The sequence below is a fragment of the Eretmochelys imbricata genome, chromosome 4, assembly GCF_965152235.1.
Source record: "Eretmochelys imbricata isolate rEreImb1 chromosome 4, rEreImb1.hap1, whole genome shotgun sequence".
Lineage (NCBI taxonomy): Eukaryota > Metazoa > Chordata > Testudines > Cheloniidae > Eretmochelys > Eretmochelys imbricata.
The window spans coordinates 72,876,068-72,899,039 of record NC_135575.1 but is presented as its reverse complement, the minus strand read 5'-3'; the positions used below and the strand labels follow the sequence as shown (position 1 = coordinate 72,899,039).

Here is a 22,972-nt window from a genome sequence, read left to right as displayed (position 1 = left end):
TGTTTAACATTGAACAGAGTTTGGGGTTTGGTGTGCAGAGGCTGTAGCTTGCTTCCTATTATGGCAAATACAGTATTAAAAATTCTTTTAACTTTTTATTAAAGATATAGAAAAGAGAGAAAAAGTAAAGCATTTGAAATGTCAAGTATTTAGTAGGCCTTTTATTTTAATTTTTTGATACTGGAGTTTTAGAAGTTTTGTTTGGGGGTTTTTGGTATAAAAGAGAAGAAGTTGGTTGAGATGAACTGGAGCTGCTGTTGTTGCTTTGGTTAAAATAAAACAAAATCAGACATTAGGTGATGATTAGGAGCTGGTAGAGTGGCCACGTTGTTGGGATTTTTTTTTTTTTTTGCCTGGTTTGCTTAGGACACTTTTTTGGATTAGGATGAAGGTTTGGGGTTTTAGGAAATGATGGAGGAGGCAGCCATGATGCTTGCGTTAGCACCTGGTATTTTATTTATTTATTTTACTTTTTTTAAAAAGAGGTGATGGTGGAATAGCTCATTTCCTCATTATTTTGTCAATTAATTAGGGTAAGTTTTTGATGCACTAATTTTAGTTGATTGATTTTTGGAAAGTTCTTCACTCTTGCAAGAGTGACTTATGTAGGCTAGATCTGGAGAAAGTTCTGTTTTTGAGTGCTTGTGGGCTCTCCTACTGAGTGATAGTTACCTGAGAACATTATTGTTGTGGGAAGTCAGACACATCCTGTGACTGTGTGTCTCAGTGCATAGATCAAAGTAGTGGAGAGGTGTTCATGGTAACTTATATTGCTAAACAAATGAAGGGATGTATTTTCTACTAGTTATAGCTTGTTCAGGACACGGAGGCTTCACTACTAGATATGAGACACATGTGGATCGCAGTGATCAGGTTTTATGTGTTTTGCTTTTTACAGAACAAGAATGTGAGGAAACTGCACGGGCACATCTGTGTCCCACATGACTGTTTACTCACTCTACACAAACATACAAGGCCTAGCTATATAGATGCTGGTACTCTCATTGCTGATCTCTTTCCAACCTAAAACAGGGTGAGCACCGCTAGAGGGCTTACAAACTATTTAAAGAAATACTGCTGTTTTCCTTTACACTACATATTCCTCCCCCCTTAAATGTAAAAGGACATAAAGTTACAAATCAAATATCCTTAAAATACTGTTAAATATACAGACATGCTACAAAATATGTCTGAGAGGTGGTCTACAACTTCTCTCTAGATAACCTCTCATGGACATTACATCAGTGTCTGGACTTTGGTGGTGTAACTGAATCAGAAACATCTTCCTGCTTTGTAACGCTAAGGTCACCTGTAGTAGAAACAGGGACATGAGCCTCACTGGTAGCATCACAAGTCACTGTCTACAGTTGTATTGTAGGCTTGGTGCTTGCAATCAGCATCACTGGTGTAGGACATCCTGAAAGCTGGTTGACGTGTTTGGTGGCACTTCTATCCAATAAGACAGAGGACCAGTCTGTGATGTAATCACTCTGGGTTTCAATGAATTATCTGAGTAGTCTCTTCATAAGACACTTTTCCACATGAAAACCTTGCATCTGGGGGTGTGCACAATTTGGCTTTTGATCATTGTTTCTTAAGAACCTCTCTCTGTAGATTGAGTTTAATGAGTCCAGATGAAACCTCAGATGATATTCTACAATGCTGGTATCTGATTTGTAGTAGCATGCACTTCCTTTCTAGAAGCCAAGAGAAGATTTGCAGTTGTATGTTGTAAACTGGTACAGTATTATCCAGAGCCATCGCATGTATCACTTGCTTGAGTATTTGGATAAACCAATAATGTGAATTGAAGTTATCCCTTTACATGTGCTAATTGTGAGGTGCTTCTTTCACTGTCTTCAGTTTCCATTTGTTGTAGGTAGGGTTGGGGCAATGTCTTACCACCAGCTAGGGATGCAAATGTATGGGTAGTTTGAAGTAATCACAGCTACCGACTATCCTGTTTTTCTTCATTACTGGCACTACAGAGGTGCTCCATTAACTCCTTACTCTTGGATAAAATTCTAGAGAGCTATAAGTGCTGTAGTTCTGCTTCTACTTTTGGCTGTATCACAAAAGGTACTGGCTGTGCTTTGAAAAATTTAGAAATTACTCCCTTTTAAAAGCATGGTTTTTGTTTTCTTATGTTTTAAAGTTCTGAAACCATCCTGAAGGATATCAGCTGCCTTCTCCAAAAGTTCAGCTGATTTTTGATTTGTGCTGGAGTCTGGTTGGTTGAACATGCAAGAATGTTATGCTTTGCTAGTCTAGCTAAATCTCAGCCATTCTCTGCCAAATAGTACATGATCCCCTCTTTATATCATTGAGGTTCACATAAGTTACAGTAGCTTTTCTTTAATAACAGCCAAGGCTGGCCTTTGGAGTGGGCTGTATGGGCCCCCGCCCAGGGCAGCCTGCCCAAGGGGGTGCTGTGCGCAGGGTTTGGATTCCCACCTGACCTGCTGCCGAGAGGCCAGCTGGACTGACGGAGGCAGCAGGGTAGGCAGGCAAGCAGCAGTGTTGGGGAGGGGGAAGAGACCCGAGCTGCAGGGCGCAGTTGGACGACCAGCCGTCAGAGCTAGGTGACTCCTCGGAAGTAGCAGTGCCCCTCCTCCGCCCTGCTCCACGTGTGCAACTGCTGCTGTTCCTGTCCTCCCACCCCCCTGTTCCTCCCTGGAGTTGTCCCGGGCCACTGCAGACTGGGAGCGTCCTCCTGTCTGCTCTGCGGGAGGAGGTGGGGCTGATGGCGGGGTCTCCCCCTCCATCCCACCCGTGTACCCAATTTCCTCTAAATTGGGATGACAGGACAGGGGGAATCTGTGTGCTGCTGCCTCTCTAGGCCTGGAGCTGCTGGCAGATGGTTGTCTGAACGTGTGTGCCTGAGTGAGTGAATGCGCTTTCTTTTTAAGAAAGCACTCATGGTCAGGAGCCTGAAATACACACTTCCCCTCAACACAGGCACACACGCATTCCCCTCAACACCTTCCCCCCCAATACACACACCAGGGCTCCCTGCATCCAAGTCACTTCCCCACCTGGGCTGTGCTGAGGCATCAGGAGCTGCTGCTTTCCTGCCCTCCCCTTACACAGCCCGCAGGGAAAGTGACCTGGATGCAGGAAGCCCTGACATTGCTCCTTGCTCCTCCTCCCCCTCACAGCCCCCTAGGCCCCCGTGGGGCAGAGGAGCAGCAGCCCAATGGGGGAGTGAGCAGCAATGCCAGCTGCTTTGTGCATCCAGGTCAGTTTCCCCATGTGGATGCAGGAGGAGGATGCAAGGTTAGGGGCAAAGGGGGCACAGTGCAGGGGTTAGGGGCACAAGAGGGGGGCAGGTGTTAGGATGCATGAGGTGAAGGGGGCATGCACAGTGCAGGGCTTAGGGGCAGGGGTTGGGGTGAGGAGGCGTGCACAGGTTAGGGGCTTAGGAGGGAGGTGCAGGGGGTAGGAGGGTAGGAATTGGGGCACAAGAGGGGAGTGCAGGGGTTGGGGTGAAGGGGGCACAGTGCAGGGGTTGGATGCACAGGAGGGGGCAGAGGTTGGGAGTGAAGGGGGTCTAGGGATTAGGGATGCAAGAGGTGGAGCAGGCATTAGGGGCGAAGGGGGCACAGTGCAGGGATTAGGTGGGAAGGGAGGGTGAGGAGCCCATGGGGGGCCACGGGCAGTGGGGGCAGGGGTGTCACCCTCACAGGGACCAGGGGCACCAAAATGCAAGTTTGCCCAGGGTGCCATTTTCCCTAAGGCTGGCCCTGATAACAGCCAGTTGAGCAGGATTTCCACTGTGTATGGCTTTTACTAGCACTGAGGTTTTCTGCAACTTCAGTTGTTTAAGTAGTCTGTGATAATGCTGTGAAATTGCAGAAACTGCAAATTTCTGACCAATCTTCATTTTAAGTCTTTCTCCATCCACTTGTAATTAAATCCAAATAACACTTTTTGGTTTTTGCATACTGCAAATATACATCCTACTCATGATTTGTGGACACCCCAGCACTGAAATTTGGAATATTTTCACTAGCAGTGTACAGCAGAAGTTGCACATGTGCTCTTCATGCTCTTGTGCTCCCTCCCCCCTCTGCAACATAAAGAACATGGTGACCCACTTAGTTCCTTCAGACCACCTTAAGTAGAACAGTTGAAACAACCCTAATGTCACTTGGTTACTTTATTCTGGACTGTACTGGAAAGTAGGTCGACATAGCTATGATGCCCAGGGGTATGAAATTCACACTTCTGAGTGCTGAAGCTATGCTAACCTGTCCGTTCCCTTCCCTTCCCCCCGCTCCCCCCAAAAATAGATGCAACTAGGTTGATGGAAGAATTACCCCCAAAAGGAGAAAAAAAATTAAAAAGGCTCCTGAGGCAATCCTGATAATTATAGGCTAGTAAGCCTAACTTTAGGACCCAGCAAATTGCTGAAGCTATAATAGAGAATAAAATTTTCAGGCACATAGATAAACATGATGTTTGGAAAGAGTCAGCATGACTTTTGTAAACAGAAATTACGTCTTATTAATCTGTTAGAATTCTTTGAGGACATCAATAAGCATTTGGACAAGGTTGATCCAGTGGATGTAGTGTGCTTGGATTTTTAGAAAGCCTTTGACAAGGTCCCTCGCCAAAGGCTCTTAAGCAAACTAAGCAATCATAGGATAACGGTTACTTGTTGAAAGCTAAGAAACAAAGGGTAGGAATAAATGATCAGTTTTCACAATGGGAAGAGGTAACTAACAAGGTCCCTATGGCAGGGACCCTATCAGCCCCGAACTGGTGCAGCAGGTGTTAACTGTTCTGTCTTGTCCGAGGAGACCACACCCCCTCGACTCTGCTGGGTATGCTCCAGCTGGAAGCAGGATATAAAAGCCAGCAGAACAGCTCAGTCTGGGCTGAGCACCCCGGGGTGATGGCCCAGCTCACCAGTGTTACTGACTCTGGCGTTAGGCCACACTGCTCCAAGAGCAAGGGACGTATTATTGACTCGGGCCACTAGGAAGCACTTTCCCGAGACCAGGGGCTATGTTATTGACTCCAACCATCAGGCTGCACTGCCCTGATTGCGAGGGTCATCTGACTAAGGCCACAGGGCCACGCAGCCCCGAGACTGAGGGGAACCCTACAGATACACCCGTCACCCTACAGCCCCACGGTTGCATCAGCCCTGCGACAACTGGTCGAGAATGCGAGCAGCGATCGGGACCTGCTACAAGGACCCAAACCAGACAAATGGAAGCCAAGAAACTTCTGAAATGGCTATTAGAAAACCAGTAGCAGAAGGCTGCGCAGCAGCAGCAGACACAGCTGCTTCAGCAGCTCACCTCCCAGCAACAGTTTCTGATGGCGCAGGAACAGCAGCACCAGCTCATGCGGGAGTTAGCCACCCAACAACAGGCGCAGCAGGAACGTCTAGTCCCATGAATGGCATGGCTGTTGTGGACCTCCCCAAACCCTTTCCCTAGCTTGGCAGGAGCAGACTGGGCGGTCTGATGGGGATACCGATATGCCACACAAAGATGGGGCCCAGTGACGATCCAGAAGTGTTCCTCATGACACTGCCACCCAGTGGCTACCCGAGCACTGGACCCCTACCTGACTGGCCCAGCACAGACTGCATACAGGAACCTCAAGCTGCAGGAGGCATTAGAATACTTAAGGGTCAAGACAGCCATCCTGGACCAAACAGACGTCAACGCCGAAACATACCACCAGCGACTCCGCTGTGAGCGGTACCCACCACGGGTCAGACCCAGAGTGGTGGCACAGCAACTCCATGTTGGCAGTGGCTGGAACCGGAACATTGGACTGGGCTCCAAGTGGCCGAAGCTGTGGCCCGGAACAGTTTATCCAGATCTTGCCTGCTGGGGGTGGAAGTAGTGGGTGCAACAGCGTCACCCGACGACCCTCGCTGGCAGAAGACTACATGGCTGCTGAGGGATCGGAGTGATTGGCCCATAAACGGGGGAGCCCAGGAGATCAAGACTGACCGGCAGGCTGGGGACCCCGCAAGACTGACGCGGGGAATCCTCACCTTTTATTCCAGGTCGCCGGTGCCGACAAGGACGCTCAGCACAAGGGACCCAATTGGGGCAACCCCTGCCTGGGAAGAGAGGACCCACCAGGTGGACGGAGCACACCCCAAGCCACTCTACCTACAGGGAGGAATCGTGTCCGATATTACGAGTGTGGACAAGGGGGGCATTTCTGTAGAGAATGCCCTACATGGATTGTAACTAAAAGCACGCATGGGTAGTCGGTCATGGTGCCTGGAAGAGGGACCCAGGTAAGATCTTGATTTGTTCGGGTGAACGGGTTGCCAACAACAGCCCTGGTTGATTCAGGGTGCAGCCAAAAGCTCATTCGGACCAGCCTGGTGAAGATCACAGGCTCGGCCAGAGCACCCATACATCTTCAGGACATCCACAGAGATGTGAGACCATACCCGACCGCCCAGGGAGTGACTTGAGGCCGTTCATCAGGAAGGCCTATGCTTGGTTGGGGTGGCCCCAAAGCTAGCCTACCTGGTGATCTTAAGGCGTGAATGGCAGGGCTTCACTGAGCTCCTGCATGGGTGGAGGGTACACCCTTCAGGAGCTAGCAGGGCATGCCCTGCACGGGGGGCGTTGTTGGGCCTGGACAACCCCAAAGAAGGACGCTCGGGGAACCTTGGGACACCAGAGACCAACCTCCCCCCACCTGAAGCCCCACCCAGGGAAGGGGAAGGGTGGCTAGACATTGACAGGGACCTCCTAGAAGAACAAAGGGAAGACCCAACCCTCAACCGGTCCTGGGAACAGGCGACAGGCCCTACCTAGGAGGAGGGCTAACTCCAGTGCTTTCCCCAAGGATCCCAGTTTGAGATCCACCACAGTCTTCTCTACTGGCTGGTCCAAGACCTGCAGACAAAGGAAATCCTGTGCCAACTGCTGGTCCCACGGTTGTTCTAGCGAGACTTGCTGCGCCTGGCCCATTCTGTGCCCTGGGCTGGGCATCTGGGGAAGGAGAAAATGCTTCAGAGGGTGGCCCAAAGATTTTTATGGCCTGGTATACACCAAGAAGTGCGGGACTACTGCACCTCTTGCCCCGAGTGCCAAAAGGCTGGCCCAAAGGTACCGAGGGCCGCCATGGTGCCCTTACCTGTGGTCAGAATCCCTTCAATCATATCGGCCTAGACTTGGTAGGGTCCGTGGAAAAGAGCAGCACAGGTATATTCTTGTCGTAGTGACTACGCAAAGCGGTACCCCGAGGCTGTCCCTTTGCGGTGCACCACAGCTCCCGCTATTGCTAACGAATTCATGCAGTTCTTCACCAGAGTTGAGCTACCACATGAGATACTAACAGGCTGGGGAACTAATGTAACATCAAGGTTGATGGCTACCCCGCCTGCTAAATATCTATGCCCTCAAAACCTCAGTCTGCCACCCCCAGATGGGTGGGTTAGGGGAGCGATTTAACGGGACCCTGAAGTCAATGCTGAGGAAGTTCGTGGAGGATTATCCACGGCCCTGGGATAAGTTGCTGCAAGCACTACTCTTTACCGTACGAGAGGTCCCACAGGTGTCCACTGGTTTTTCCCCCTTTGAACTTCTCTATGGAAGACAGCACCGGGGAATCCTGGATCTACTGAGGGAGATCTGGGAGGAACAGGAAACCCAGGTCAGAGGATCTGTCCAGTACAAACTACGGTTGCGGAAGCGACTCAAGGATCTAGGTACTTTGGCTTAGGAGAATCTATTGCGAGCCCAACATGCCCAGGAGAACCAGTACAACAGAGGGACAAAGATGAGGACCTTTGATCCCGGAGACCGGGTCCTGTTGTTAGTTACTACTCTCCTCAGAATCTAAGCTTCTGGCTAAGTGGCATGGCCCCTTTGAAGTAACCAAACTGGTAGGGCCTGTCGACTACGAGATACAGCTACTGGGACGCTGGAGAAACATGCGGGCCTACCATGTGAATCTCCTCAAGTCCTGGAAGGAACGGGAAGGCCTGATGATTACCCTGTACCCCCCGGAACCTGAGCTGGGGCCACTGGCTGATGAACCAACTGAACTGAGGCCAGTGGCAATTGGCCAGGAGCTCAATGTCGAACAGTAGAAGCAGGTACAATGGCTAGTATCAGCCTTCCCCATTGTCCTGACAGCCTGGCCAGGGAGGACGAATGTGAAGAGCAATCACGTTGCCACTATCCCTGGCCAGAAGGTGAGAGAGAACCACCATCCACTCTGCAAGAAGAAGTGGGGGGTTGTGCAGAAGGAAGTAGAAATGATGCGAGCTCTAGGAGTGGTTGAGGAGTCCAGAAGTGAGCGGCGGAGCCCCATAGTCCTGGTCCCTAAGCCTGACAGAGCGGTCGGATTCTGCATTGACTTCAGGAGGGTGAATGCTGTCTCTTGGTTTGATACATACCCCATGCCAAGGGAGGATGAACTGCTCAAGTGGCTGGGCAACGCAAAATTGATCTCTGTTAGACCTAACCAAGGGATACTGTCAAATCATTCTGACACCAGCCTCCCGAGAGAAGATGGCTTTTCCTATGCCTTTTGGCCTATATCAGTTCACCAAGATGCCTTTTGGCTTGAATGGGGGTGTAGCCAGCTACCAATGGCTTATGAACCAAATACTGATTTCCCCCATAATTCATACGGTGCTGCATACATTCACAATGTTGTCTATAGCGCAGGCTAGAAGGAACAACTCCAACACCTCACCAGCGTGCTGCGGGCCCTGTGGGATGTGGGCCTCACCGCAAACCCAGCCAATTGTCACTTATGACAGCGGGAGGTGATGTGCCTGGGCTACACTGTGGGTAAGGGAAAGCTACGTCCCTTAATAGACAAGGTGCAGGCCTTGTGTGACTCCCCACTCCCATGACAAAGAGACAAGTGCGGCAATTCTTGGGGCTGGCTGCATACTACCTCTGTTTTGTACCTAACTTCTCCATGCTTGCCATCTCACTGACAGACTTGACAAAAAATTCCCAACCTCGGAAAGTCCAATGGTCAGAGGACTGTCAGGTCACTGTCCAGACCCTATGAGAACAGCTGACCTGAGAGCCAGTGTTTTCTACGCTGGCCTTCACAAAACCTTTCTTCCTCCAAGTGGATGCTTTGGAGGTAGGACTGGGAGTGGTGCTGTCACAAGAACTAGAGGGGGAGGAGCATGCAATCTTCTATCTCAGCCGCAAGTTGTTCTCCTGAGAGACCTGCTACTCCATGATAGAACGAGAGGCCCTTGCTGTTCAGTGGGTTGTCGATGCCTTAAGGTGTTACATTTTAGGGAACTCCTATCTCTTGGTCACTGATCCTCTGATGAATCCATAGTATGAAGGACACCAATGCATGAATCATGTGCTGGTACCTCTCCCTCCAACCTTATGCCTTCTACGTGCTGCACCAGCCAGGGACGGCCCATGCGAACATAGACGACTTCTCCTGGGCGGAAGGAGAAGAAGGGGAAGGAAGACAGTCCCCAGACACCACCTTAAGGGGTGAGAGGGGATGTGATGGGGTGTATCAGCCCCGCACTGGTGCAGCAGGGGTTAACCCTTCTCTCTTAGCTAAGGAGGCCACGCCCCCTTGGCTCTGCTGGCCATGCTCCAGTTGGAAACAGGATATAAAAGCCAGCAGAGCATCTCAGTCTGGGCTGACTGCTGGAGAGGAAGGAGGTGTGCTGCTGACTTCCAGCGGAGGACTGCCTACACTCCAGGACGCAGAGGCCAGCCAGACTGAGACGAACCCCCCCACACACTCTCGGGATGTCGCAGAAAGGGGAAGAGACAGTGGAGGCCCAGAGACAGCAAACTACAGAAAATCGGGTAGGAAGCCACCAAGGGAAACTTTGTGGGGAAGCTGTTGTAGAACCATAGACAGGCTGTGTGTTTCAGTAGGGTCCTTGCCGAGCTGGTGATGGGCAACGCCGCCACCAACAGGGCCCTGGGTTGGGACCTTGTGGAGAGGGCGGGCCTAGGTCCCCCTATCCTGGCCACCGCCCACCCCAGGTTGGTGGCCTAGCTCAACAGTATTACTGGCTCTGGCCACTAGACCGCACTGCCCCGAGAGCAGGGGCCGTATTATTGACTCTGGCCGCTAGGCTGCACTGCCCTGATCACAAGGGTCATCTGACTAAGGCCACAGGACCACACAGCCCTGAGACCGAGGGCAATCCTACAGATGCAACCGCCGGACTGTAAAGCACCCCACCCCTACCCCCAAAAGGGTGATGGGTATATTAGCCCTGCTACAGTCCACCAAAGATCTGAGGTGGGACCAGTGCTCTTCAACATATTCATAAATCATCTGGAAAAAGGGGTGAACAGTGAGGTGGCAAAATTTGCAGATGATACAAAATCACTAAATATAGTTAAGTCCAAAGCTAACTGTGAAAAGTTACAAAGGGATCCCACAAAACTGGGTGACAAAATGGCAGATGAAATTCCATGTTGTGAAGTGCAAATTAATGTACTCTGGAAAACATAATCCAACTATATGTCCAAAATGATGGGGTCTGAAATAGTTCTTTCCACTCAAACAGGAGATCTTGAAGTTCCTGTGGATAATTAACTGAAAACATCTGCTTAATGTGCAGCAGCAGGCAAAAAAGCTAGCAATGTTAGGAGCCATTAAGAAAGGGGCAGATAGGAAAAGAGAAAATTATCATAATGCCATTATACAAATCCATGATCCAATTACACCTGCAGTAGTGCATGCAGTTCTGGATGTTTGGTGTCAAAAATATATATTAGAATTTGAAAAAGGCTCAGAGAAGGGCAACAAGAATGATTAGAAGTATGGAACAGCTTCCATATGAAGAGAGATTAGAAAGACAGGGACTGTTCAACTTGGATATGATAGATGCCTCTAAAATTATGAATGGTATGAAAGTGAATAGTAAAGTGTTATCTAACTCTTAACGTAGTAAAAGAACTAGAGGTCACCTGATGAAATTAATAGGTGGCAGGTTTAAAACAAACAAAAGGTAATAGGACTTCACACTACACACAGTCTGTGGACTCATTGCCAGGGAATGTTGTGAAGGCCAAAACTATAATGGGGTTGAAAAAAGCATTCAATAAGTTCATGGAGGATAGGTCCCATCAATGGCTATTAGCCAAGATGGTCAGAGATTCAACCCCATGCTATAAATATCCCTAAACCTCCAAAAGCCAGAAGTTGGGACGGGATGACAGTGGATGGATCACTTGAAGTTGTTCTGTTCTGTTCATTCCCTCTGAAAGATTTGGCAGCAGCCATTATCAAAAGACAGGATACTGGGCTGGATGGATCATTGGTCTGACCCACTGTGGTGGTGTTATGTTTTTATGTTCTAAAGGAGTAACTGACGGCACTCAGTGCCTGAGCTTGAGTGCCACATCTACAAAGAGACTGGAAAGATAACTATGCTAAGCCTATGACATGGTAGTTACTATCATTGGCTGTGTTGGCAGTGGTACATCAATCACTGTCTGTCTGTTCCAGCACTATCTTGCTTGGAATCTTTGCTTTTGGCGCTGTCAGTTTCATCTTCAGTAGCACTTTCAAAGCAATTAGAGGAGGCTCCAGATCCCTCAGCACACATACCCTTGAAGAGGGGTTTCACAGCTCTGAAAGGATTGTTCGTCTTTTTTGGATCTTAAGATCACCTCAGAGTATGCGTTTCCATTATAAGAGACTTCTCCTATTTCTGTGCCACCAAAATCTCTTTGAGAAAGATCTCAGGTACCTGTACTGAAAGTTTATCTCCAGCAATGTGACGGCGAGAATGAGAACAGAAGTCTTACCCAGATATTCAAATCTCCAATTGTTACCCGATCAATGGAGGGGCTTTTGTCTTCTGAGTCCAGCTCCTCCTTGGAGTCCATCAGGAGTTCTTCACGTAAGAGGAAAGCAGGTCAGCAAACAAATAAAATAAAACCAGACAAGACAGTATAAATGAACCTCATTATTCTTGGTTTCCTCTGAAATGAGTGAATGTCTTATCCATTTGGTCTACAGATTTGGCCGTTTTGGCCACCATGACCTCAATATGCACAGTATTCAGGACAAGTTTTCCCCCTAGCGTGTGGGGAATCATTTTTAAATCACTTACTCCAAGTGTCTCATAATTCTCATAATTTGGTTATGGAAACAGAAGAACATCAGAACTCTAGTGGTGAGAAAACTCTGGTTCTTCAAGAAGATTCATCTGGAGTTCCACATGTTTCTCCTCCTTCACCTGATTGATGCTGTTTCATCTTCTGTACTTATGGCAATGGACGATTTAAAAACCTTTCAAAAAGTATTGAAACATATAACACAAATGCTGCGAATCCCATTGAAAATGGTACAGGAGAAGACATATAAACTGTTTTTTTTTTTATATATTTTACAACTGGCATATAACAGTAGAGTTGCTCTTTCTACAGATGCAGGAATTTTAGATCTGGCAAAGACTTTTGAGGTACTTTTGGGGTACTGCTGGCTTGGTTGTAACTACTTCAGAACATGCTGTTGGTAGAAATCAACTGCCCACCATAGGTTTTGAGTATTTTTACACTCATCTGACTCCATCTTCACTTGTCTGTGTTGCCAAAGAAAAACTGAAACAAATAGGAAAGTGAACTCCCGAAGAAAGAGAGAACAAGTGAGACTAGATATCTTTGGAAGAAAAAGTTGTCAAGGCTGTCCCCCTTCAATGGGGCAGTCTGCTAATTTTAGGAAAAAACTGCCCTTTGATCTAGCCTTATCCCTAAATTCTATGTGTGAAGGTTTACTAATTGTTGAAACCTTTCAGGCTGCACTGGATGCAGCTGATACCAATGTCCATTCAATGGCTACACCTATTGTTCTGAGATGTGCATCATGGTTGTCAGCATCAGGGTTGCTTGCCTAAGGAAGTTCAATCAGTTACTGAAGATTATCGATTTGGTAGACAAAATCTGTTCAGTGCTAAAATGGATGAGTCTCTTTATTCATTGAAAGACTCAACGTTCATTCAGATCACTATGGAGATATACACCCACTTTTAAAAGGAAGCAATTTCTTCCTCCTTTCTTCTTCCAGATATAAGATCACTGCATATTCCTTATATTTGTATCAACAGAGCTCTTCTGACCAATGCAAGAACATATTAGGATATCCAAGAAGACTGTCAGCTCCATCATGCTCTTTGGTAATATTCCAATCAGGATAGACACAGCGGCATCAGATTTGATATGATGGTTGAGGGTCTTGGAGGGAGACAGTGGAGAGATACAGAGAGAGAGGTGATGTGTTCAAAATGATGGGCTAGGAAAATGGTCTTTCGAATGATATTCTGAATGGATATCAGAGGGGCAAGATTGCATTTGTCAAACAAAGTAAAGGTAGTTGCTGTAGTCCAAACATGAGATTAGAGGTGGGATGAGCATTTTAGTTGTGAAGATGGATAGGAAAGGCTATATTTTAGAGATGTAATGCAGAAAGAATCGGAACGATGTAGACACAGCCTGGGTGAGAGGACCTAAAGAGTTTTTTGTGTCAAAGATACAGCACAGGTGATAGGCAAGAACAGGGGTGGGCAAACTTTTTTTGTCCGAGGGCCAGATCGGGGTGCGAAACTGTATGGAGGGCTGGGTAGGGAAGGCTGTGCCCCCCAAACAGCTTGGCCCCTGCCCCCTATTCACCCCCTCCTACTTCCCACCCCCTGACTATCCTCCTCAGAACCCCCGCCCCGGGATCCCACCCCCTATCCACACCCCTGCCCCCAACAGTCCCCCTGGGACTCACCTGACTGCCCCAGAACCTCCTCGCCACCCAACCCCCTCTCACTGCTGCAGTCTGCCGCTGCCCCCTTACCATGCCGCTCAGAGTGGTAGGAGCTCGCAGCCCTGTTGTCTACGCGGCCGCATGGCTGTGGGGGAGGAGGAACAGCGGGGGAGGGGCCGTGGACTAGCCTCCTGGGCCAGGAGCTCAGGGGCTGGGCAGGATGGTCCCGCGGGCCTGCCGTGGCCTATGATCCATAGTTTCCCCACCTCTCGGCAAGAAGGTGGTGGTGGTGTCCACAGTGATTGAAAAAGGAGTTAGTGGGGAAGCCTTGGAGGGGGAGGGGAGATTAGCAGCTCTATTTAAGTCATGTTGAGTTTGAGGTGATTGCTAGACATTAACAAGATTTTGGATTAATTTAGATTTTAATTTGCCCAGGAGACAGTTCTAGAGTAGAGAGAGTGATCCATAGAGAGGATAGTTCGAATTTTTGTTTGCAGATGAGATTGCCAAGAGATAAGGTGTAAATGGAGGAGAAAAGGGAACCGAGGAGAGAGCCTTGTTGAACCACCCCCCTTCTCCCCTCTTCCTCCTCTTCCCCCCCGACCCCCCCCCCCCAAAAAAAAAAAGTTGTGACCGGATGAGGGTTATAATCAGAAAGAAACACTGAAGGACCAGTTGGAGAAGTAAGAGGAGAACCGGCAGAGGACAGTCACAGAAGCCAAGGGAGACGATTTTAAGAAGAGTATAATCAACTATCAGAAGTGGCTTGACAGGCCAAGGATGAGGATGGAGTACTGGTTCTGGCCTTTAACTAGGTAGAGGTCATTAGAAACTTTGGCAAGAGCGGTTTCAGTGGAGTGCAAGGGACAGAAGCCATATTGGAAAGTGTCTAGGATGAAATTGGAGGAGAGGAACTCCTGACTGATTGTGCATGTTCTGATGCACATGTTCAGTGATCTTAGAGATGAAAGGGAGAGGAAAGATGGAGCAGTATTTGGAGAGGCAAGTGGGCTCAAGGGTGGGCTTTTTTAGGATTGGAGAGACTAAAGCATGCTTGTATTTTGAGGGGGAAGAGCCAGAAGAGAATAGGAGGTTAAGGAGGAGAGTAAGGATTGGGAAAAATGTGGGGTATGAAGGAGATGGGACGATTAACTTAGGCATCTGTGATGGGAGAAGGAGGTGAGATTTGTAGGAGGGGAAAGCAACGCAAGCTATGAGGAGCGAGGATTAGTAGTAATAGTATCACATGCCACTGACAGCAGTAATTTTCTACATTGGCTCTAGAACACAAATCTTTTAAATAATTTAGAAACTGATAATTTCGTCAGTGAAATACTAGTGTTTTATAGATCTGTCAGTAGAAATTCACTGTAGAAATGTTATTGGTGTGATGTTTTTCATTAGGGAGATATCCCCATGTATTGCCAAGAAATATTGAAAACTGCTGCCAGTTTCACACATGACCTGCAACTTTAAAGCTACTCATGTGTATTCTTTGTAGCAAGAACTCCAAAGATGTCTTTATAACTGGCATATTAATTGTAATATAAGTGGACCCTTTTTGTCTAATAACTGCAGGAAAGAATTCATGTCATTCTGGGATTCCAGTGATTCCAGTTACTTTATCCACAATAAAATGACTGTTGCGTGTCACAGTCACCAAACTTTCAGAATATGCACATGGTTAAACCAAAACTGAAGACTGTAATGAAAAACAGGGTTTATTTTAAGAAAAAGACATATGAGAGGCACTAATTTTTACCATTCTTTTACTTTTATAATGATAGCACTGTCCCTCTTTCCTTGATGATTCAGTTCCTTCACTGTGGTAAATGACTTAGTCTTTGGTGTAGTTTATCGATTTTGAAATGGGATGATTTCCTTTTATATCAGAGGGTCAGCCGTACTGTTATGTGATAGATATAGCACATATAATTTAACTGCTGACAGAGGATAATAAATAAAATATTAATGTTACTTGAGTGTAAGTTTAAATCCTCCTACTCTGTGTTAAAACAGGTACATTTTGGGCATATTAAACTTCAGGAAGAAATACTGATTTGTTGTTGTTTTATTAAGAGTAGTGGACATTGCCAGGGTTTATTAGGACAAGGGTATGAGAGTTATTTCTTTAATTCCCAGGCACCGTTTTTTGGCGGTGGAGGAGGTGTTGGGCCTTCCCCTTTGCCTGCCAGAGGACAGTATGAACACTACCATGCTATCTTTGACCAGATGCAACAGCAAAAGGAAAATATTAAAGTAGGTGAGGAGAGAGAAACCAGCTGGAGAGCAGAAATACGAAGTCGGGAAGCTGTTGAAAGGTATGACTACCTTCCATTAGAGTTGCATGTGCTCTGTTTTGATGAAAGTAATGAAAGTTACTGTACATATTTATCTACAGAGGAGTTCCACCTGGAGTACGTCCAGGATTTCCTAATGGGCCTGATGGTCATCACCATTTACCAGATGCTGATGCAATTAGGAAAAAAATCAAAAGATTGAAGGAGGTGTCTAAACAAGCCAATGCAAACAGGTTGGACTGTGATAATCTGTGAATGCATCCCTACGTGTTAGATTTTTGTCCTATGTTGTGTTTAGCTTAATCCTAGACACTTTTAAAAACCATCTTTATTCACTGAAGCTGTTTTGTCTGTTCATGTGTTGGTTTCTCACAGAATGCATAACCCTTTTAGAACCATTGGTGCCTTAGTTCCCACTGAAGATGGCCAGTGGGTTTATGTATCTTATCTTGCAGCCGATTCTACCGTTTCTTCCAGTGCTTATGGATGAAATCATTAGTAAATCTAGCTACTATATATGCTGACAACTTGTTCTGGTAAACTCAAGTTGTTAATGGTTGTTAAAAAATTAGTCTGGTAACTAATTACGAGCAGCCTTTAAGAATGCTGTGCTTTTGGTTTAAAGACCCAAATTATAAACTACTAATGAAATGACAGCCTGGACTAACCCATAAGCCTCCTTTTTTTTTTTTTTTTTTTTTTTTTTTTTAAATAGTCCATAGTTCTCTACCAGCTGTCCTGGGGCATTCCCTCCTTTTCCCAACTCTTCCTGTTACCTGACCTGTTTGATTCTCTCGTGTGGAAGTCTTACAAAACTCACCACTAGCCTGCTTCCACTACTGTATTTCCAGTTGCTCTGCTTAAAGCATGTTGCTCAGGAGGAGACTTTGGCGGAGCAGGCTGGGGATGAGAGTAGCTTTCCAACACTGCTGACCAGAAATGGGAAGACCGGATAATATAGCTAAAAAGAGGGTATGTCATTGTATGGTAACAATGTCGTTGAACTGTGGAAGAGTGCTGTCATTACTACTAAAATTGTGGGGGGGGAGGAGGGGGGTTTCTTCAATAAGTGTAAATATTTTTAAAACAAATGCCCACTCCCAAGTTGAGCTTCTTTTATGCTACCCTTCTTTTTCCTAGGTATGATCTGCATGGTATGACCTCAAAGGCTATGTCTATACCACTCAGTTGTGACAGTGTCTTTTTAGCAAGAACAGTGCTCAGGCACAGTTCATTAACCTAGTTTCCCTTGCCAAAGCAGACAGGGCGAAATCCTCTCCCACGTCTTTACCTAAACAGCTGCTGCAGGGAGGAAGGGCTGAAAAATATGTCCCAAAGAACCTAATTCCCGCCCAGAGATAAAACTGAGGGGTAGCAACAGGGGGGGATAGGAGGAATACCAGGGCAAAGATTGACTCGTTCTCCAGCCCAATCTTTAGATAACTAATTTTACTGTATTGTATTGAAAAATATGTGATTACCTAACTCAAACTATCATCATCCATATGTCTAAGGGGACAAAGTTAAGCTTGCACATGCAGTATTAACTTTGCCTTTCTGGCTTTTCAGTCCTAAAATTTGTAACATTAATATCATATTATAAAATCTCTGTTTAATGAAGTCATTTACCATTTTGTGTATTAGCACATAATCACTATCTCTGAATTGTGGAAGACAGTCAAGACTATTGTTGTACCGTGACTGCATATGTTCTTCCAGGCCATCTGGCACACTATCTTCATCCTTGATGACTGGAAGAAGGGTGCTATTCTGCGTCTGTTCAAAAAGAATAATAAGGCTGAAAAGAGCAACTACAGCAGGTGTTCTCAAACGGGGGTCGGGACCCCTTGGTGGTCATAAGGCTATTACGTGGGGCGTCATGAGTTCTCAGCCTCCACCCCAAACCCCTCTTTGCCTCCAGTATTTATAATGGTGTTAAATATATATAAATGTATTTTTAATTTATAAGGGGGGGTCGCACTCACAGGCTTGCTATGTGAAAGGGGTCACCAGTAAACAGTTCGAGAACTACTGAACTAGAGAAAGATTATGCTGTTTACCTTCCCTGGGACCAACTTTACTTCTGTCTTAATGTCTCAAATCAACAATGCACTTCATAGCAAGTGCTGGGATACTCAGTGCAGCTTTAGATCTGGGTGTTCCTTTGTTGACCAGATCTTTACTTTGATGCAGTGCTTTGAGAAGATGGTTGAATTTAATAAATTCTGTGCAACACTTTTTATAGACTTCAGTCAGACCTTTGATTCATTGCATTGAGCAAGTTTGTGGGATGTGATGAGGTGACTTGGTGTCCCTTGGAAGATCGTGCCATTGAGGGAAGAAGCCTATAAGGGAATGGAAATCTGCCTTTGAGTCAGTAGCAGATAGGTGGCATGGTTTTCTATCTCCACTGGAGTCTGGCAAGCCTGCGTTCTGTCACCATCGTTTAATATCTGCAGTGACTGATATACTCCTGGGGCAGTTCCGTGCCAAAAAACTAAAAGTTCTAGACACGGTATTTTTAAATTCTTCAAAATTCCACATTTTTTATTTTGTCAAAATAACACTATATAATCAGGCCAGTTTCAATTATTTTTGTCATTTATTTCAAAATACCTCTCAGCAACTATGTCTGTAACAATACAGATACAAAAAATTTTCCCCAGCAGTAGAGGTAAAGAAACCAGTTTCTCTGCCCCACCCCCTCCGCCTCAGACCAGCAGAGGGGCCTGACACCATATCCCTCCCTCTCCAGAGCCCAGCTGTGGGTTCCCCCCAGCCCAGACACCCTTACCCCCTAAAGCCCAGCTGCAGAGTCATCTCCCCCGCCCAGACACTCACATGCACCCCTTATACCCCAGAGTTCAGCTGTGGGCCCCCACCCAGCCCAGACCCTTGCATCCTCTCCCCACCAAAGGCCAGCCATGCCCCCCACCCAATGCCCAGTCAAGGGGGCCTCCCCAAGGCCGGACACCTGCACCCCCTAACCTCCAAAGCCCAAGGATCCAGAGGGAGAAGCAGCCTGATGCTGCATCCTGGACTTTTGTGGAATTTGCTGCACACTGCCTCCTTCCTTCAGGGGATGCTGAGAACTGCAGCTTCTGGGAACCCTCCAGCTCCTCCTCCCCACTAGCAAGCAGCCTCCAGCTCCAGTTTACTCCCAGCTCTGTATTAACCTGCCTAGATAGGACATCAAGTATGTAGCAAGTGTCAGATATTTGGGCAGCATCATTGCAGGTGCTGGAGGGTGCTTGAAAGCCAGATGTGGTTCTTCTTTGAGAGCTAGTCCATATCCATATTAGTTGAATGTATATCCAGTGCAAGCACATAGAAGAAATTTCTAGTCAGCTGTATCTAATGGGATGATGCATGTGCCCTTCCCTTCCTTGTACACTTTGTGAAGGTGTAAAGGGTGGAACTTTCCTGTGAGAGACAGTTCATTCTCTACCACCGGTGGTATTTGTTGGAACTACTCCCTCCAACAATTTTTTTCCTACAGCGATTTTTGCAGTAGTTAGTTACCTCTTCAGGATGCCTTAGAGGAAGAAGAGCCCTCTTCTTTGGTTGCTGGTGATGTTGCCTACTATGGCTGACCATGGAAAATCCCTGGGATTTAAGAACTGCTCACCCTGTGAGGTTTCTGTTGTGCCTCGGTGAGGGGCATGCTGCAGATCGCTGTGAAATTTGTAGGTCCTTCTCAAAGCAGACCCAGTACTCAAGAGAGGCACACCAGAGGGTGTTCATTATGGAGCAGTGATGACCCTGGACTCCAAGTGTCTAGGCTTTTGAAGTCCAGAGGGCTTCAACTTCTGCCCTGGCATCTGCCTAAGACTTTCCCAAGCTGATGCCTTCTTCATCCAGAAAGCATAGAGACAAGTTGTATGTCTTCTAAGGAGAAGAGGTGAAAATTACCCTCTCCAGATCTGACTGCAAGGCCTCAGACCACCAGCCTGTTGGTCATTAAATGTGTTTCAAAACTTAAAAAATGTTCCTTGAACATTGGAGCTTGTACTAGCAGAACAGAACCACACATACTAGAAGCTCTGGCAGTTGCGTCCGTGGTCATTTTAGTGTCTTTGGTACCAAGGCATCGGAGTGGCCACCATGGTACTGGGCAGAAGCTCTACTCTGGTACCAGCCAGGCATATCCTCACCTAAGACTACTTTACTAGGCCTAGCACCACTGTACCTTTTAGAACTGTACCCTCCTCTGATTCCACTAAGGTTCCTGGATTCAGTAACCTTGTTGCCCCCATCTTTGGGCCAAGTGCCCCCTATGACTATGGGAGGAGCACCCCCTTTTTCAAGAAGTGGTTCCCTCTTGTCTTTTGACTTACAGGGAAGTTGCCAATCCTCTCCAGGCAGGTGTTGGGGCTCTGCAGTATCAGTTGAACTGATCTTGTTTTTCTTGGTGAATCTATGGCTGTTGCCAAAACCCAGGACTGATCTAGCCTCATACCAGGACTATTGGTGCCAACCCCTATGGAAAAGTCTCTACCTGTCAACATCAGCCCTTCTTCCAGGACACAACACTCAAAGCCCAGGGATGCAGACAGTGGCCCTTGAGAAAGAAATCTGCGGGGGAGAGGGGGCAACCTCTTTATTAAAACTCCCAGAATGACACTGACCGGGTAGCATATTTGACCTGGTGCTTGGGGGCAGCATATCAGTTATTCTATGTTCTTTACCCTCTTCCTTTTGGCAACTGTCTGTCTTGCTTTCAACAGACCTGATCCAACATCTCCTCCAGATGGTTGTGTTTTGGATGCGGTCCAGAAAGGCTGTGCTATCCAGTTCCTTCCTGACTCTCTTCAGGGAACCCTCCCACAGGACTCTGCTTCAACATGAAGCATAGTCCCTTCTGGGTCTGGGTGTGATAGAAGTTCCCCCTCACTGCAGGGGAAGGGCATTCTAGTCAAGGTATTTCTTTACTCCCAAGAAGTCGGGGTGTTCTGTCTGACTCTAGATGTCAGAGCTTTCAATACTTTTATGAAGTTCAGGTTGGTCTCCCTTGGATCCATCATTCCCTCTCTGGTCCAGAAGGACAAGTAGTTTCTCTTGACATCGTGATTCCCCCAGTACATAAGTGTTTTCTAAGGTATGTGTTGAACAACAAACATTACCAATACTGGGATCTGCCCTTCATGCTTTTAACAGCACCTTGTGTTTTCACGAAGTGCCTTGCAGTGGTTGCAGCTCACTTGAAAAGGGTGGGCATTCAGATGTTCCCATACTTGGTTGAGTGGCTCGTCAGGGGCCACATGCAATCTCAAGTTTGGACATACATCGTGTCCATCCTACACTTGTTCACTTGTCTAGACCTCTTTGGGAACAAAATGAAGCTTATATTTAAATCCTGCTTGATAAATAGAATTCACTGGGACTGTATTCAACACAGGTCTTGTGACTGCCAACCTGCAACATGACAGATTTCATATAAAATACTATATCTGCTCCCACCTGCAGTCCCCACCCCCTCACAAAAGCCTCAGGCTTTTGGTCTTGTGGCAGCATGTGTATTTGTTATCCCATACACTGGACTCTGCTTCTGGCCACTTGCAGCACGACTATCCTTGGCTTTCTGGCCAAGAAGATGCCATCCAGTCAAGGTTATCCTAGTTCAGAGCAACTGAAAGTCTATTCCCCCTGGGTCATCCAGCCATCACCTCTGTTGGGCAGAGTCCTGCATCTTCCTCCTTTGTGACGGGGGTATTTCCAGATTGAACAGTTCCCTGACTACGCTGTTGTTATCCAAATGATAGACTGTCTAAGTAGGCCTGATTTGCTTCTGTTGGAGATGGTAAACTATGTAATGCCAACAGTTAAGTTACCACACAGTTCTTTCTATGCAAGCACTTGTCCTCTTAAGATAAAATCATTACAGAGAAAACGTATTAAAAACAATAAAAGAACTTGCATGCATGCTAATAAGCTTACCAGAAATCACCCCCTCCCCCAACTACAACCAGGACTTTGTTTTGTGGTTAGTCCTTCAAACCTCACTGAGATTTTTTTTTTTTTTTCTGTAGCTACAAGTTCATCACAGATTCAGCTCAAAACAAGCACCCAAATGGGCCAAAGGTCTATCCCTTCCCTGATTGATGCCTCCCTTGGATCAGAGGTCCTGTCCATGTGCTGGATCAGAAAGAAGACCCTGGGTCAGTTTTAATTCAGGGTATTGAACCAACAGTCTTTTCATTGTCTGCTGGCCCATGAAGAATCCAGTTTAAACTAGCATATGCGAGCCTCTCTACAAATGGTGGTAGCCCTCTGGAGGTATTAAAATCGATTGAATTTGCCTAACCACACCCACCTTTATTAGTTCCTGGAGGGCTGTAGTCCCTCTCCCCCTGGAAATATGTACAGTCCCTCAATAGTACATAAACACTTAGCATTTTTAATACAATGAATTCCTAAAATACTTAAATTCAGCAAGGTTTATTCAAGATATTTGTCACAGCATCTCCCCTTGTCAGTCCTTCAGTCACTGGACTGGGGGAAGGACTAGTGCAACATTTGCAAGAGTTTTCTTTACAGCACCATTTCACCCTCAAGGACTATCATAACTGTTGCCTCCTTGCTTGGATGCGGGACTCAAATGGGGAACTTTAAAACTCAGGGCCTGTGGTCCATACAGAAAGGGCCCTGCACATTGGTGTTCTAGAACTCATGACTATACCCACAGCATGCACTGCCTTCTTTCTGGACATTTGGTGCCGATCTGTATTGGTGATGTCTGACAACATGGCAGCTGTCTTACTTATGCCAAGAGGTCATTTAACTCTGGGTTTTTGTCACACATTACTTTGTCAGCCATCTCCCAGGAGTGGACAACATGAGGGCAGACGGCCAGAGCAGGCATTTCTGTGACAACCACAAGTAGTTGTGCCACCCGAGGGTCCTTCAGGACACTTTTAACCTTCTGGGGGACTCCCCCACAAGGACCTCTTTGGGAAACCAGAACA

The 22,972-nt window shown here is 46.9% G+C and overlaps 1 protein-coding gene across 5 annotated transcripts in view; it reads left to right on the top strand.

Annotated features, from left to right (window-relative positions):
* NEK1 (NIMA related kinase 1) overlaps nucleotides 1-22,972 on the top strand; it is a 145,082-nt gene that overhangs the window by 50,327 nt on the left and 71,783 nt on the right. For 3 of the 5 annotated variants that reach the window (XM_077815444.1, XM_077815445.1, XM_077815447.1), the window contains 2 exons: nucleotides 15,850-16,028; nucleotides 16,109-16,240. In XM_077815444.1, coding sequence (XP_077671570.1) covers nucleotides 15,850-16,028; nucleotides 16,109-16,240 — 311 coding nt within the window. Of the gene's footprint in view, nucleotides 1-898; nucleotides 1,034-15,849; nucleotides 16,029-16,108; nucleotides 16,241-22,972 lie in introns of those variants that run through there. The other 2 variants (XM_077815448.1, XM_077815446.1) reach the window with 2 other exon arrangements.